This window comes from Coloeus monedula (assembly GCF_965178545.1).
Source record: "Coloeus monedula genome assembly, chromosome: 6".
NCBI classification, from domain to species: domain Eukaryota; kingdom Metazoa; phylum Chordata; class Aves; order Passeriformes; family Corvidae; genus Coloeus; species Coloeus monedula.
In genome coordinates, this window is record NC_138786.1 from 9906716 (window position 1) to 9924253 (window position 17538).

General features: G+C 50.6%; 1 protein-coding gene across 1 annotated transcript in view; it reads right to left on the bottom strand.

Moving 5' to 3' along the window:
- Nucleotides 1–17538, bottom strand: part of MICAL2 (microtubule associated monooxygenase, calponin and LIM domain containing 2) — a 116370-nt gene that overhangs the window by 19615 nt on the left and 79217 nt on the right. Inside the window, exons 26-29 of the mRNA XM_082283566.1 lie at nucleotides 9492–9684; nucleotides 6350–6522; nucleotides 5228–5302; nucleotides 1261–1358 (exon numbers count right to left, since the gene is read on the bottom strand). Coding sequence (XP_082139692.1) covers nucleotides 1261–1358; nucleotides 5228–5302; nucleotides 6350–6522; nucleotides 9492–9684 — 539 coding nt within the window. The remainder of the gene's footprint in view (nucleotides 1–1260; nucleotides 1359–5227; nucleotides 5303–6349; nucleotides 6523–9491; nucleotides 9685–17538) is intronic.

Consider the following 17538-nt stretch of genomic DNA (forward strand, 5'->3'; position numbering starts at 1 on the left):
ATGTAGCGCAGGTAGGAATGAAAGAAGTGACCCAGAGAAGATTATAAAATGCAAGATGGTAGTTTTGAACAATTCAATTAGTTCCCTCTCATGATTATTTTTCCTTTGGTAAAGGTTTAAATTCATTACTCCAGCCACCAAAATCTTCTGCTGAAGATAGTAACAGGGATAAGTACCCATTTTATGTAGCCAGCAGACAAAACGAGAGTTCTTCATTCCGTCTTAAAAAGGAGGCATTTTATCATCAGTGCTGTGTGATAATGGATGGTGTGAAGATTGAATTCCTGCTTCCATTTATGTGCCAGATACCCAAATTCACATGGGTGAAGGCATTAATCTGTCTGACTTTTCATTTCCCAGAAGCATCAGAAGTAAGGCAATAATGATCCACTCCGTTTCACACTTCTGTTTGATGACTAAAATTATTATTGGCCAGGACCTCAGATAGCAAAATGTAAGAAACACAATAAACAAACAAACACCCTCTTATTCCTCGCTTTTTAGAGTAAGAAAAAGGCCACTAAGCAGTGCTTGTAGAGCAGGAGCTGATGGAGTCCCCTCTCCTCACGCACAGCATGGCCAGGCAGCATTGTGCAGCTCTGCTCCCCTGGGACATTCCTTTCCTGGCCCCATTGTCCTGCACCGGATTTCAGCCACCACTGTGGATGTGGAAGAGCTGATTTTTTCCTAGCACAGGCCCTGAGGTCAAGCAATTCTAGCTATGTTTAACCCAAGGGTGAGGACAACTGTCCAGGGCATGGAGGATGTGGGCTGGTCCCTGCTCCACCTGGCTCCGGGAGCCCGGGAACGTGCTGCCCTTTGCTCGGGATGGTCAGTCATGACTCCTCCTGCTGCAGTGCTGTGCTCATGGCAGGCCCACCCTTCCTCATCCTTAAAAAAACCCCAACATTAAAAAAGACCAGAAAACACCATGGAAATCCTAGGTCCTGAAGGACACAGAAGATGCTCCTGAGCAGTGGGAGATGTGAAGCCCTTTTCCATTCTGTGATTTTGTGACTGGTGCAACAGATTAGTGGCTAACTCCTCATGTGATCAAGGCCTGAGTCTCACAGCTGCTTGATTTGGGAATGATTACATCAAATCCAAGTCTCTTCCCTACTTGCAGCACAAGTACAACGCCAACCTCAGTGGTTACTGTGAGGACCAAAACTATCTAAGGGAGCAGAGACAGCCTGCTGAGAGCAGACATGCCCTATCAGCAGCTACAGTCATTCTGCCCTGCACAATTCTCCTTCCTACCTGTGTTTGGGAGTGCTCCTCTTCAGCACCACTCTGACAGCTGGCTGAGCTCTCCTTCCAGCAGAGCCCAGGTTTCTTGCTCGACAGTAGAGGAAAGCCTGCAAGAGACACAAATTTTACCTTCACATTGGTATTGACTTTGTCTTAAGTGAAGTCTGCAATTAAAGAACAAGAGTAGAAGATTAAACAGCTGCCTGGATAGAGTTAAACCTGAAGAACTAACCTACAACATGGAAGTTTATGGCCTTGCTCACATGTGTGTGTGCATGCTGTGCCAAACACATGTGGATATTTTCAGCAGTGGACCTGAACTGCTTCCACTTTTTGGCTGGATGTAGTGAAGCAGCTTTTGAGTTCCAGGAAACTTTCTGGAAAACCAACCCTCTTTAGAGGGCCTTTGGGCCTCAGAAGCACAGGCAGTCAAAACAACCTGTGACTTTTGAACTTTGGGTAATTCCAAGAAATGAAGGAAACGGATGACTTCTGAGAGGGCTGTCCATCAGAATGGGAAAAAAAATGAGAAATGCATCCACCTGCAGGCAGTAAGGACAGAAAAAATGCTGCAGTCTCCCAAGCAGGGACAATGGGCAGCATGATGGGGCTCCCCTAGGACAGGCAAGGTAAATAATTGCTAAAGGAGGCAACTTGCACCTGAAGGAAGTCAGGAGAACTTTCCAATATTTGTGCCTGTGGGAATTTTGCATAATAAATAATCTTTGGACAAACAAAAGTATCCCTGATCCAAGATATTATCATGTCTAGCTATAATATGACAAGTATATTTATAGCTCAATTATTAACTCCCAAACCCAAGCATTAGTTCTGAAATCCATGCAAGTTCCCAAAGCAAACTTTGGGTCTTCTACATAGGGATTAAAAGCTGCGTAAGGACAAAAGCAACACTCCAGAGAGAGAGAGGACAGCTCCTGCATGTGGGCTTCAACAAAGGCAAGCCAGGCAGGGAAGCCGAGTTTCCTTTCCTCTCAGTGTCTCACCTCTTCATACCCAATCCTGATGCAACTTGTCATGTTGGATCAAGACTAGAGGGACACACTCTGCTGGAGCCTGTTAAGGAACTCTTGCAGGGATGGCAACCAGGGGCTGACCTTTATATTCTGTAACTGAGTTACAGGAAAACATGGCAATCCACAGTTAGGATAAAAAAGCCACCACCACCACCTGCATGAATGAGCCAGGTGGGTTCAGCCTGATCCACTAAGGCCCTGAGCCTCCTGACACGAGCAAATGCCATGGTTCAGGACACCGAGGGGAAATGCAAGTGCTGCAGCAGCAACAGCCAGAACACTGATGAGGGCATAAAACCCCCAGCCCAGGAGTCTGCTTGTGCCCATGGGGAGAACTGCTTCCCACCCCTGCTCTCATGGGCGTGCTCGCAAGGACAGGGCCTGCGCGTGGGAGAACATTGCTCCACACAAAGCCATAGCCCACCATCTGTCACAGGGAAAACGGTTTCATTCCCACCAAGATGCTGAACCTGTATTTTCAGCTTTGCTTTCAAAACAGGATTTTAGAAAAAAAAAAAAAAAAGTTCCCTAGGGCACTATCATGATCTGCTTGGCCCAAATTCCCAAGATAAATTAAGAGCACGGCGTTCCCTGTGGCCGTGTGATGGGGATTAAAGGTTTTGAAAGGTAATATCCTGCTCTGAGCCTCGCAGCCAATACAGCCGTGACACTGATTTCCTCTCCTTGGCTGCCTACCCCGTGCTGTTTATGAAACATATGTGTTTGGGGAAATATGTCTGAAAAGGAGACAGATTTTTTTTCATGTGACTGATGATCATATGAATTCCTGTAATCAAATTGGATTAAATATAGAAACTATGACTTACAGTCTTCCTCCAGAGAGTAAAAAAAGCCTTTATTCTGCTCCCAGTGTGTGCTGACTGTGCTTTACACCTCATTTTGACAGCATACTGGAGGTTCAGGCAGACTCACGCGGCACACCGCTCCCCTCTCAAAGGCTTTTAGCTCCCTCTAGAGCCCTTGAGACACATGGAAGATTTTAACACAATGATGGGAAAATTAATTGGCAAACCATTAAGTGATGCCCTTGCTGAGAGCAAGCTGAAAATCAGTCAAAATTAAGAGTGACACCCCGTCCAGTCTTCTCTGCTTTCCTTTCTCACAGTCTGTCTTATGCCGTGCTCAAACCTGGATCAAGCATCATTATTGATTGATCTTTTAAAAACTGAGATCAATTAAGGCAAGACTTTAAATCCAAGCCTTTGGTGGAGCCAAACTCTAATGTCTATGCCAATTCCCCCATGCTTTACAGTTCTCAAGAGGCAGAGCCAAGGCTGACACAGATGCCATGAGACTTTGAGGACAGCCTGTTCCACCTTCTCATCCTCGGCATGGGGGAGCCTTCCCCTGGGTGAGACACCCCATGCAGCCTCTCAGAGCATGGCAAAGCCTCATGGCTCAGATGTGCAGGGAATCCCAGGGAATGCAGCCCTGTCCTGCCTGTCTGCCTGCCACAGCTGCCTCTCCAGGGACAGACCCTCACAGGGAAGGAAGCTGAGCTTGGTGGGGGCCTCCTCTCAGGACCATGAAACAGCCCTGTGCATACTCTACTGAGATTTACTGAGTTATTCCAGATGTGAGGCACTGGAGACCTCCCAGAGACTGTGGGTGGGTAGTGACAGTGCTCATGTGCACCTGACTTGAAGGCAAGGCTGATGCCAGGAAGAGGAAATGCATCTTATCTCATTGTTTGAGATATAAAAATTCATCCCACAGTGGGTACTTGCAAATAACCTCAAAGCTTTCTTCAGGCATTCAAAGCAAGCAAGCCGAAAAGCCTCTGCTTGAGCACTGGTCCCACAATGGGCACAGGGATCCTACTTGTTTCAGAAGCAGAGCCATAACTTCTCTGAAAGCAACTGGGACCCTGAGCAGCAGCAGAAATCCCCCTCGTTGCAGAGGGCAGCTTAGGGCAGGGCTAAAGAGCAGCTGTCACCAGCATTCCCCAAAACCCGCTGTCTCCATGCTCAGAAACCATGGCACTCGGTCACATGCGCAGATCCCGCCCTCCTGCTGCTGCACATCCATGTTTTACCCTCCAGCCTGCCAACACCCCAGTCTCCCAGGTACAACTGCACTTCTGGCAGAGCTTTGAGGGGCTCTGGGATGCTGGTAAGCTCACCCAGCCCCATACTGGTGAGGCCAATCCCAGCAGGAACCTGCCAGTCCCTAGGGGCTGGGAGGAAAGCACGTGCACTTGCTGAGGAGCTGTGCCAAGGCAGGAGGGCAACACAGCCCCAAGCAGCAGGGGTGAAACCGAGGGTGGCTGTCTTGTTTGGGGACTCCAGCCCAGGAGAAAGGTTACCTGGATGCAGCCTCAGCTGGGAGGGGTGACCAGAAGTGAATAGAGCACAGATCCAACCTCTGTCAAAATCACTGCCGTCCTGTGTGATTCCCACAGGTCAGCCCAAACCAAGGGAAACTGCTAGAGGACAAGGATCACTAACACTTATTTTCACCAGCTCATCTCTTGGGATTGGCTTTCTCCCTTTCACCAACCCAGAAATATCACCTGGGGTTTTTTTTCCAACAGAAAAGAGGTGACAGAGCACCTGTGGAAGTGTGTCAACAGGCACCTCCAGGAGCATTTCTAATGAGTGACACCAGGTTAGAGCCAGCATCCTACCTGATCAAAAGCAATCGGTGCAGGCAGGGCTAGAGACAAAATATGCAGCTCTGGGATAGGAGTGAGTGTTCTCATCTGGAGAATTAAAGTGGACACCACTTGCTGATGGGTGTAGTTACACAGAGAACTGTGCATAGTCACACAGCAAGGGAATTTTTCTTTTGAGGGTAAGAAAATGGAAAAGAAACATTTGGTGTGTTTTAGATATCCGTTTTCAAAGGAAGGGAAACAGAAAACTAAAAGGCAGGAAAACAGAATGAATAGAAAATACAATCACTTGTCAGGCTCTACTCACTCGTTTGGATTTTTCTCCTCCAATTCTGATACTTATTTAATGCCGTGGACTGAAAACTGTTGGCTCTCTGGAGTGCTGAGCAGAAACAAAGGGACACAGGATCAGCTAATGCAGCAAAAGCCAGAGGGCAGAAATGGAGCTGGGGAGAAAAGAAAAGCGGACGCACAGAACCCCAAATCCCCGGCGGCGGGGGGTCAGCTTTCCAAGCAGCCTCCAGCCGGGAGAGGGCAGCGCGCACCCGCCGCGGGATGCCGGGAGCAGCTCCCAGCGCGGAGCTCAGCAACCCTCGCACTTATCCCAAACCCACTCGGGGCTGGGGGCAGGAAAACGACCTCAGCAGCCAGGGATGGGGGACAGCGTGAAACTGGGGAAGAAAGAGGATAAAATTCTTTAGTGGCTACATGGAGTCACATGCTGCTGGGCACATTTTGGGGTCCGCTGCTGTCCTTTTGCCTTAAACAAGGACTCCATTATTCAAGAGTTGATTTAAATTGCTGTATGAAATTCCCTCTTTTCTGCTTGGATTAAAAATGCATATATGGCTGCGGGGGTAGTGGGAGATGGGAAGAAACGAGTGCTGGTGGCCTTTTATTTTCTGCAGAACCATTTCTTTGGCTGTTTTTAGCACATCTTTTAGTTCTGACCAGCTCCAGACAAGTTTCCATTTGAAGGCAGATTGTTCCCATACCTCTCCCCACCTCCCTACTAGCTATATCCTTTCCTCCTTGTGCTTTCACTGGATACAAAAACCTTAAGCAGCTACTCGTAGAAACATAAATTTTCCCAAGCAGAGCTCTCTAGTGATTCCCAGCATCACCCTTGCCTAGGCAGTGCTGCAGATACTGCATTGACTAATAACATCCTAACATTTTACCAGTGGGAAAACATTCACCCCACCCCTGCAAGCCAAGCACGAGGCACAACTCCTCCAGGTTATCCTGCACCACGGAAATGGTGCTTCAGTTACAGCACCAAAAAGGCAGAAACCCCCCCAAAAGACAGCATTAACAGGCACAACCTGGCCACACTGCAGGGAAAAGCCTCCACTTTGAAACATCTCCCCCAGTCCTGCCTGTCTCAGGAGAGGCTGCTGGAGCACCCCCAGGTCAGGATACTGCTTACCATCAGCCACTTTGGATGTTTTGGAGGTTTCCTCCGGCACCACAGGGCTCCTGATGAGCTGTGCCCACCTCTGGATGGGGCTGGAGCAGGCGGGGGGTTCCAGCAGCAAGGTCTGTCCTTCGCTCACCTCAGAGTTTGAGGAGTCACCGTTGAAATCAGACTCCAGCTCAGAGCTACAGGGGAAAAGGGCAAGATGGAAGTGGGACATTTCAGGGGGTGCAACAAGCACTGGCATCAGCACTGACAGCAGTGTGGGTGTTTCAGAGGAAGAGGTGTTTGGCACCCAGAGCTGATGTCCCCATTTTCCTGCTTTCATCACTGTTATTACAGGACTGTAATTTGCTGTAGGCACTCCACAGCTGAGCTACCCCCATTCCCATCAGACTCTGGATTTGCACCCAGAGCCACTACGTTCAGCACCTGGAATCAAAGTGCTGCTGAGAGGGACTTGGGGTGAAAGCCCTCACTGCTTGGTTAGCAAGGCCAGGCCCTTCTGCCTCCAAGGCTGTACAGCAGGATGAAGTAAGGGAAACAGCATTTGCAACGCTGTAATAGGCCTGGAAACAAGGCTCGAGGGGGAAAACTCTACACTTTCCACATTTTTCCTGCAGATTTTTGAAAATAAGAGGAGAAAGGAGTCCGGAGGAGAGGCATGAGGAGAGCCATGGGCCCAGCAAGCAAGGCAGAGTCCAGAAGGTGGAGAAAATTGTAAGCATTAGTCTAGAGGAGGAGGATTGAGTGAAGCTACCTAAGCAGCCTTCAAATGTGCAAAAGGTGTCTGCAGGGATCAAGGAAACAAACTCTCCTCTTTTGCAGGAGCCACTGGGCCAGCCCATGTAACACTGAGCTGATCACAGAGGCAGATTGTGGCATCCCCTTGTGTAAATGTAATTAAAAATACACCACACAAACACACGTGTGGATGACATGCACATCATGACCTTGCCTCGGGGCAGAGCAACTGTTTGAGGTGATTATTAGCCCTTTTTCTAATAATCAGGCCATTTCTTTCATCTCTGAAGTCCAGACTATGGGGAACAGACACCGTCAGCCCTTCTGATGTGACCACATTCCCACTGCCATGCATGAGTGCAGCAGGATCCCACTCAGCCTCTTTTAAATGCAAACAATACTGCCAACCTAATTCTTAGATTTACTGTGATGATTAATAGCTGTGCCTCAAAAAACGAGGAGCTCACAGCACGAGCAGTCCTGTTGGCGTGGCAGGAGAACGCTGCTTCGTGTTTATACACCAGAAAGCAAAGTTTTGTTGGGACAGCCCAGGGCATAGCCCAGGAGGAAGAAGAGGTAAAGGGAGGCTGCAGACCCTATAAAGCCATGCTTTGGGTAGTACCCACCAGTCCTGTGTCCCAGCTTCACCCAGAACAAACCAGCAGTACTGGGAGGCCAGGGCAGGCAAGACAGCAGGGAAGGGAGCACCTCTTCACGTGTGCTGCTCTCTTGGCAGGCTGCATCAGAGTGGCCATCCATTTCATGCTAAAACATGCTTTTAAGCTGACTTTCAAGCAGTGTCAACCAAATAGACAGATACAGATATATATATATGTAAAAATATAAGTATGTGAAGGCTTTGATAGCTGAGACTCTGCGTGGATGGAGAGATACCACACTGAGATCAGGCAGAGGGCCACACTAAAGGAAAAAAAAAGCCCTGCCATTAACATTGATTTATATCTTTTTGTTTTAAGGAGCACAACGTGTATTTTCCTTGGCCAGCAAGGAGCTGAGTGCTATAGCATGAGGTTTCTCCTCTCATCTCTGCTGGAATGGGGGTCATTTTTCACAGTACCTAAAGCCTGAACTGCAAAGCTGTGTCACCGAGCTGCTCGTTTTCCCAGTCCCACTGAGTTCCCTGCAGCCAGCTCAGCAGTGCCATTTGTCACTTGCTGTTTCTCTTGTCCCCCTTTCCAGGCAGGGGCAGTCCTGCCGGAGCAGCCCGAGCCGGAGGGTGCAGCGGGAGGTTGGCCTCGGAGCCCCTGGCACCCGCTGTGCTGGTGACAGATGTGCTGTCACCCCTTGTGCCACATCCTGCTGGCAGGGAGCCAGGGGCCCTGCTGTCCAGCCGCAGGAAAGGAGCTGATCCCTCAGATCAGGGGATTAGCCAGCTCTCATCACTGCCTGGATGCCACCAGGGCACCATGAGCCGGAGGGTGTTAGCGGGGGATGCAAGCACATGCTCTGCAGGGGAGCTGCTAAGCAGGCAGGAAACCCTTCCCTGTGTTCATCTCTTCCCCATGGATAGGTTCATCCTTCCCTGTAAGAGCAGCCAGACCCACGCACAGAGCACAAACCCTGTTTCAAACCACCTCAGGGAATAGCAGAAAGTTGCTCAGAGCCCTCTGAGCAACCTCAGAGCCAGGTTGCTCTCCAAAACCTACACACAGCACCACAAACAGGTGTTTGGAGGGTGTCAGGAATCTGAACGAGCTTCCCCACAGAGCAGCAGTGCTTGCAACAGCTGGTCTTGGTTTGGGCTTTTTTTTATTTTTTTCACTCTCCCTCTTAATTTTTAGTTCTCAGTAAGGAAAACTGCTTTAGTCAGGGGATACCAATCTAATCTTTAGATGGAACAAACTCCCACAGAATCCTGCCCAAAAGCAAATATATTCTAATGTGTACATAGAAATTGGGCTTCCTCTGAGAGCTCCCCAAGGTTCATCAAATTTCAGATTTCTTAGGGATGGGCAGGCTCTCAAAACCCAGGAGAGGCCCAGGGTGTGGAGCTGCAGGATGGTGCCCAAGGGGGGGAGGTGGCCAGGTCACAGGATGCACCTTTGGCCACAACACACCCACTGCCCAAATCCCTGTGCACCAAAAACCATCAGTTCCAAGAGCTGAACCCAAGCTGATCACAGCAATGTTTATCCCTCTGATTCAGGCCCCTGTGTGGGATGTGAATGTTTGAAGATTTCCTGCAAAGTGATTCATGTGCCTGGGGGGATTTGTGGCTGTGGTTAAGAACAATTGTTATCCTGAGCATTTGTGGGAGATTTTTTGTTTGGTTCTTTTCCCCCACCCACCCAGTTGTACATACATCCAGTTCTATATTTTGTTACGATTTTCTTTAGCATTCTAGAGAACACCAAACTGCTCTTAGAGGTTTACTTGTATTTTAAAGTACCTGCTAGCATCGCTGGTGACCATGACTCGAACAGCGAGGAGGTTGTGCTCAGTCATCTCCTCCTCAGGGATGACCCTCACGATGGCCCACTCGGGGGAAGGGGGTGAGAACCAGCTCTCCAGGTCGTGGTGTTTAGGGATGCTCTTCGCCTTCTTGGGGGAGGTGGGCTCATGAGCCACGGGCAGGCAGCAGCCTGGGAAGGCACAAAGGTGACAGCAGGGTGTTAGGGGAGGAGGGAGTCCATGGGGGACCTCACCCCTGCACTTGAGTGGTCCTTGGCTGGTGGTTCCTGCGTGGGGTCCTGTGCTGTCCCCAGAGGCACAGGAAAGGTGCGTGCACAGACAGCCTGGCGTAGCAAAAACACCCCTCCAGCCCAGAACAGCCCTGTCAGAGCTCCTCAGCTTGGATCCAGAGAGAAGGAAACTTCAGGAGCAGCCTCAGCTTCGGCAGCTGCGGGTCTTTGCGCTGCTCAGTGGGAGGGACATCAGCCTGGTGCCTGGTGGCAGCAGTGCCACACGTGCCAGCCACACAAGTAGGGATTTATGGGCTCTTTTCCAGCCCCTTATGGACCTGTGTGTGTGGCAGGAGGCAGATGAACCAGCCTTGCTTGGGTGGCTGAACCTTCAGCCTCACACCGAAAGTTTAGGTCAGTTTAGGACAGAGCAAAATAAACGCAGACCCTTCAGGTTAGTTTTGATTGCATACAGCAAATACAGACCCTGATTTGTGGAAAGAAGCAGCATCCCAGCAGTTAAACAGCATTATCCCTGAACTTCACATTCAGACAGGAGGAATAAAGAATAAAGCCACGTTTCCCCGCTCACCCCAGGCGACTGAGACAGGAGTTCATCTCTCCCTGTGAAATCCTCAATTTCTGAGCAACCTCACCTATCCACAATCTCCCACCCAAGCAAATACAAACATATCAGCTGCAAAGCTTCCCTGGGGCTTGGTGCAGAATGGACAAATGACAAGCTCCAGGAGAGTGGCTCTGCTTGGTTCACTGCCCCTGTGTGGTGATTTTAGTGCATCCAATTCAACACTGGTGCTTCTAATTTACACCTGTATGAGCGGGGAAAAAAATCTAAGTTGGTACATGGCTTATTTTCTCATCGACTGGAGCAAACCATCTAGTTAACATCAATTAAACTCCTATTTAACTTGCAGCGCCTCCATTTATTGCAGGAGTGCACTCACCCCATCCTTCTCCTTGCAAGAGCTTTTACCTAGAACATGCTCAGCCCCTACACCCAGCTCAAGAGCACCACAGCAGCCATGTGTTTCCTGACTGCAGGGGTTTCATTTCCTCTGGGAAATGGGAAGAAATTCATGCCTCTCTGATTTTTATGTCTGACTTCTACTTTGGCCTAGCCAGGCCACCCCCCAAAGATGCTGTGGGCTCCAGCAGCTGAGTAGAAACCAGTGTTGTGAGCCAATTTGTAAAACTCAAATCTTTCAACCCAACTTTCTCCTTAAAAGATGGTGCATTTTACAGGCAAATCAGAGCAAGCAAACCCAAATAATAGCTTTCCAGCTCTTTCTGTAAATTCTGTACCCATGCTGGCAAGAAGCACTGCCCAAAGTCACTTCAAGTGGCTGCTAAAGAAAGTCAGTTTTGCCATTCGCTTGCACCCTCAGCGTGTTCCCTTCCCACCCCACGCACTAATGCTTTCCCTGCCACGCTAACAGGAAAGAGGAGAAAACATGCTTATGACTAACAGACACACAGCTGGAGACCATCAAAACCACAGACAGACAGACAGACAGACAGACTACCTACAGTGATTCCCAGCATGGCTCCTGAACGTGATCGCATTTCCAGTCAACCCATCCCTCTGCAATAGCTTGCTACACATCCAGTTTCCAATCACTAGGGACATGTAATAGTCAGAGCTGGTGAAGGACCTCAGGGTGTCATCCAGGACACCAGATGACAGTGATGGATGGCACCATTACCTCTCTGAAGAGGTAAATTTCTGTGCTTGCTTTTTTTCCATTGCATTCTTCTGGTTGTTTAAATTTCTTTCTGGCATCACAATCTCTCCCTTTCTTGAACTCCACAAGCTGACCCTCTCAGGAATCTGTTGGACAGCCAAGTCTTTTCTGAGCAAGCTAAGTTTACATCCACAGTGATACCAACCAGGATGAAGATCAGCATCCCGCAGCAGCATCCCTGCCCATGGCAGGGGGGTTGGACCAGTCCTCTGCAGGTCCCTCCCCACCCAAACCAGTCCAGGATTTGAAAGCAAACCCACTCCTTACTAACATATTTTATCAGTATTTGTATTGTGACATATAAATTGAATAAATTATGTTGCACTGAGCTCCACAAAAGCAGAGACTGGACCATCTTGGTGTTTCAGTGCGTGGGACACCCACATGAGCACATCAACACTGGCTCACACATTCTGCAGGGCACTTGGAAAGTTTATAGTACTGCTGTCCCTCATCGCAGCGCTGTACCTCGACTAACAGGCTCAAACAGAAAGCAGAGATGTCCCAGATGCCCCATCACCAGAGTTTTTGTGGGCTCTGAGGATGTTACACCATACAACTGGTCCCTCCTAAAAAGCAGTGGAGTTTCCAATCGCCGAGGACAACGGGGGTCCGGACCGAGTTCAGGGCAGCAGGGATGTGCTGCTGCTGCTGCTGGCCTTGTGTAAGCACCGTGGGGGAAGAGTGTGGCCAACTCAAACAAAAAAAAGCCTGGAGCTCCACAGGCCTGGATCCCACCTGGCAATCATTACCTGCTCCCCCACAGCAATGCAAACACATCCAGCCGGCCACCACTGCGGCTCTGCCGCGGGCCAGCGCTGCTGCTCGTGTTTGAGCAGTACCAAAAAGGAGAAGTTATGTTCTGATACAAACAAAGCGTTCAGAAAGAAACCTGGGGCTTCTTTAAAGCTCTTATTTTGCACAGTTAGATAAGAAGGGCTATGGGAACTGATTTCTGCTGAATCAGCCCAAAGGCTGAGTACTTACACAAAGGTGAGGCACACATTTATGCGCCTGAACTGATGTTAGGCTAAATTAGAAACAGGAGATTCAGAAAGTTCCAGCCTCGCAGCTCTCCCTGAATCCTGAACAGCCACCCATCCCTGCAGCACCAGCAAGGAACTCAATGAGATGGCACCACAGCAAGGCTGAGCAGCAGGACCCTGATTTTCTGGAATTCTGACTTCAGGGTGGAAACCAGGCTCTAAACCTCAGTGCCCTGATTCCCATCATACTGCAGGCTGAGACTGCTAGGACCTCAGGCTGCTACTACTTGAGTCCTTCCCTAAGTCTGTGCCTGGCTGTATTTGTTGGCTCTTGAGTATCTCCAGCAAGGGAGACTCCACACCCACTCTGGGCAACCCGTTCCTCTGCACAGCCACTGCACAGTGGAGAAGTTCTTCCTCGTGTTCAGGTGGAACTTCCTGTGCACCAATTTCTGCCCACTGCCTCTTGTCCCATTGCTCAGCATCACCAACAGAGCCTGGCTCTGCCCTCTTTTCACCTTCCCTTCGGATATTTATAGATTTTGATGAGGTCCCCTCTCAGCTATCTGTCCTCAAGGCCCAAATCTCTCAGCCTGTCCTCATAAGAGAGATGCTTCAGTGCCCTAATCACTTCCTCCCCAGGACAGGAGATTTTCTATTAGAAGCCAAGAGACTGAGTCAGAGGAACTGAACTTTATAAAAAGTAGAAGCTAAAGAGGTGTCCCGTGTGCAGGATGGAAAAGGCACAGCCCTGTTTCCTGCCTGTGCACACTGGTGCCATGCCACTGACCTCTGCAGCACGGGGCGTTATCAGAGGAACCCCAGCCCTCAGGAAGCAGTCCCTAAAATAGCATTTGCGTAAGGTCTGACTTCATTTCCATCGTGCTCACTTCACATTTCCTATTCTCTGTGCCTCAGCATGTTAAAGACTTCCAGCAGGGGATTTGCCTGCTCCACAGCATGGTTTGGACAGGAGTCCCTGCCAATCCTTTGCCAAAACACTCACTTTACCCACGGAAGGGGGTTGGAGGAGCACGCACAAGCCATGGGTAGGTGTCACAGTCAGAGCAGGTCTGTCACACAAGCATGGCTGCAGGGACAGGCAGCACATGCCACGGGTGTCCCTGAGCAGCCAGGTAAAGGGAAACCTCCTGACGACGACTGACGCGCTCTCGGGGTGCTGAAGTTCCCTGAGCCAGGCAAGGAGCCAATCTGCTAATTCCCAAATCCTGCCGGTGCTTTGGGGCTGTCCTGTGCAGGGGTGAGGGCAGCCCTTGGCTCTGCTTGGCCAGGAGCTGCAGGTCCTACAGCCACCACAACTCGGGGTGTTCCTGCTGCTTTAGGGTCTACACTTACACAGCTCCAGCTTGCTGTCCAAAGGGCTGATAGGATTAAGGGAATTCATGTTTTCCACTCCTTCAGCTGTTAACGTCCTCCTTACTCCACTGTCACCCACATATGATGATCCTTCTCATCCTGGTCTTTGACTGACTTGCAGTGAGGGCAAATAACATGGCTTTAGGCTTCGTGGGGTTTTTTTGTTTGTTTGTTTGGTGGTTGGGGTTTTAAATTTTTTTTAATGCAAGTGGTGAAGCTTAGCTGCCTTCAGCTACTTAAACAGCAGCAATACAGCCAGTGATTTGAACAGAACAATCATGTATTCATCTGGCCTTCCCACTCAAACACGATGAAAAATGTGGATAAAAACAACTTCTCCTTTGTCTGTATTTCAAAACTCACCTCATCCTCCTCACATGGGCAGAGAAACAACTGTTCCTTACAGGGCAAGGATTTAGCTAAACCCTGTGGGGACTGGGAAGTATTCCTAAGGTTTCAGCTTGCAGAGCTTGTATCTGGGTTGGCTCTCACCCAGAGGTCAGGGCTGGTCAAAACTCACTGCAATCTATGGGCTTAGCCTAAGAGCCCCTGCAGACCCCAGTGACAAATATAAACCCCTTCCCAGTAAAACAGTTTTTCTCTGCATTAAGTGTCATGCCAACTGTTTTAATTCAATATTCTGCCAGCTCACCTTTGCATTTGAGACAGCAATGTCTGCACCAGGCCTCGAGTGAGTCAGAGATGCAGCAGTGAGGGACAAAGACATTATGAAAGACCTTTCCCTTCATCTCTCTGGAGATGCTCTCCCTGCCTGAGCCCTTCAGGAAGCTCATGCTAACCAAAAGCAGGCAAATTCAGCACGGCTCCTCTGCTCACTCAAAGTTCAGTGCAACCCTGATTCTCTTAATGACAGGCTTGCAAAATTCACGTGCTTACACAGCGATAATCCACCATAACCTAAAAAGCATTTTTGCCTTTTTTCTTCTTTAAATAACTTTCCGTAACAGCAACCTCAGTGGTCTGGATGCATTTCAGCATCCAGCAAGGCCCTCATGCAGCATCACTGTCCTGCAAAGGCTCTGTGTCCAAGGCAGGAACATGGCAGTGAAATCTTATGTCCCCACAGTGGGGAGAGCCAAAGTCATCCCAATGCCCAGAAACAGGAATGGAGAAATCTCCTGGGATGTGGGGCTCCGGGATCTCAAGAGGTTTTGCTAACGCGTTAGTTTGCCTTTCTTCCTTGGGTATGAGGGCAGAGCTGACAGTCCAGCACAGCTGTGGAGAGATCCTTCTTGTCTGTACTGTGCTGCCTGTTACAGACATGAGCTACATGAATATTCCTACAGCCTGAAAGCTTGCAATAATTTTGGAAGCAATTACTCACTCCTGGAGTGAGTTTAAGGCAGTTTATGCCCGTGGATACACAGGGCAGGTCTCCTGCGGGGCTCTCAGGCAGCTGTGCTGTTCTGGCTCAAGCCAAGCGGGAGAGGTGCAGCCACAGGGACCCTCCCTGTGCCATGAACCCCTCCCCACACCGCAGGCTGCCACTGCCCGTCCCTGTCGGGGCCGAGGGAGCATTTGCAGGGGGCGCTGAGCTGCACAGACCCAAATCCAGGACTGATGCTGCCTCATGGTCTTGCACCAGCTCTCCTAGACTGCTCTGCCAAAAATCTCCAGCGCAGGTTTTTGAAAGCCCAAACCTCAGAGCTGTTTACTGCCCCTCCGTGACCAACAAACTGCTGAACGCCGTCCACCAGCAGGCAAGCTCCCGCTGCTAATGCAAACCAGACAAATGCATCACCGCATCCCTCCTCCTGGTCCCAGAGGCTCTGCCATGGCACCAGCCCGGCTCAGGGACAGAGGGGTCCCCGTCTCGCACACGCCGTGCCCATTCGGCTGCACGGAGGAGCAGGATCGCTGTCAGATCCTTGTCACGCCAGGCTTGGAGGCGCAATTGCAATGGGTTCTGCTTAGCTGATGAGAACACCGCGATCCCACGGGAGCCCCTGGCACGGGTCCCCCTGAGAAACGCGCCCAGGAGCAGCGTGGCACCGCAGCCGCGGCAAAGGAGCGGCCCTTTCCGAAGGGCTTAGCGCCCACCCACGCGGGGCTTCGCGGGCGGCTCTGACACCTTCTCTGGTTACCATTTGTAAGGCGCTGATCGCTCCAGCATCTGAGTGCCCCGACCCCCAGCGCCAGGGCCACCAGCCAGAGGAGCAGGAGATGCTGTCCCTGCTGCGAGTCCTGCTTGACAGGGCAGCCTGGCTCCGTGCGGGCTCTGTTGCTGCTCCCGAGTCATCTGCCGAGCCAGCGCCGGGCAAAGCACACTGCTGTGACCTGGCAACGAGGTGACAAGGGCTTGGGACCCAGCCAGCTTCGGGCAGAGCCAAGCTCCTGCCGGGGCAGCTGGACCGGGTCAGGCGTTTCCTCCCCAGCGCAGGCAAAGCGCGTGCCGCCCACAATGGCACAAAGCCTGGACTCGGCCAAAAATCACTCCCCTCCCCACCAGGAGCGCCGTGCCAAGCGGCTCGGACACCAGCTGGCTCAGGGCAGCTGGCTTTGATCGGCTTTTCTCAGGAGCGGCTGCTCCCCACGTGCCTCTGTCCAGCATGGACAAAAATGGTCAAAGATGCTCCACTGAAAATCCCCAGCCAAGGCAGCTGCAGCCGTTTGCCCATTAAGCCAATGCTGCTGGGCCACAAACAGCCAGAAGTGTTCACATTTCTCCTCCCTCCTCCTCTATAGCTGGTTTTAAGTCATGTTAGGGGAATACATTTTTAAGGAAATCCCGTGGGATTTCTTGGCTAAAGGGAGTCAGGCCAAATGGGAACCCCACATTAAGAAGAAAAGGGGAGCGAACCTCACCGAGTCAACCAAAGTATGAAAACTCACACAAACCCAGAGAACATCCCTGAAGGCAGGTGAAAAGCACAAACAGAGCCAGGAAACAACAAATTTTAAAATTATATCTACTTTTCTTCCTTGGGCCACAACATGCTCAGGATACTGGTGGTCAGGAACAAAGTATTTGTGGGGACGCTGGTCCTGAAAACAACTCCAAGAACTCCTGATCTGCCCAGGCAGGGGGTCCCCACACACCAAACCACAAGGTCTGGTGGCTGACCAGGTGGAGACCCCCTAGCAGGGCCCTCAGATGGGACAAGAAATTCTCTCTACCTGCTGCTGGCAGTGCAAGGGGACCCTGCCACAACTGCCCTGCCCCAAGAGCAGGCAGATCCACCCCTGCCCCACAGCTATGGAAAAGCAGACAAGAAACAACCAATTCCTTGTGGGCCTTGTTTGGGGAATAGGGAGGAAAACTGAAACCTCCTGGAATCAGTTGTCCCAACCTGCAGTCGGAATGTGATGTTTTGACACCTCTGGCCCACCCTGAGGCCTGTGAAGCAGGAACAGTACAACAGTACTTACCCAAAACTGCCCCAGCCATTCAGGACTGGCACAGGGCTTTCTGGTCCTCAGGTGAAAGGCAGCACCAAAATCCAGAGTGCTGCTCTGGTCAGCGGGGTGTGGGTGCCTGGCACCCAGGGCTGGCACAGGGCTCGCTTTCCCTGCTGTGCAGCTGGTCCCATCCAGCACAGTGCCCCCCATTAAAGACTCCAGCCTAACTTGCATCCTGCATTCCTGGCTGGCAATCCCAAGGCTCTTGGCTGGCCACTAAACTGTGTCACCTCATAACTCATTCACAGGGTAAGTGGACTCTGCCTGGC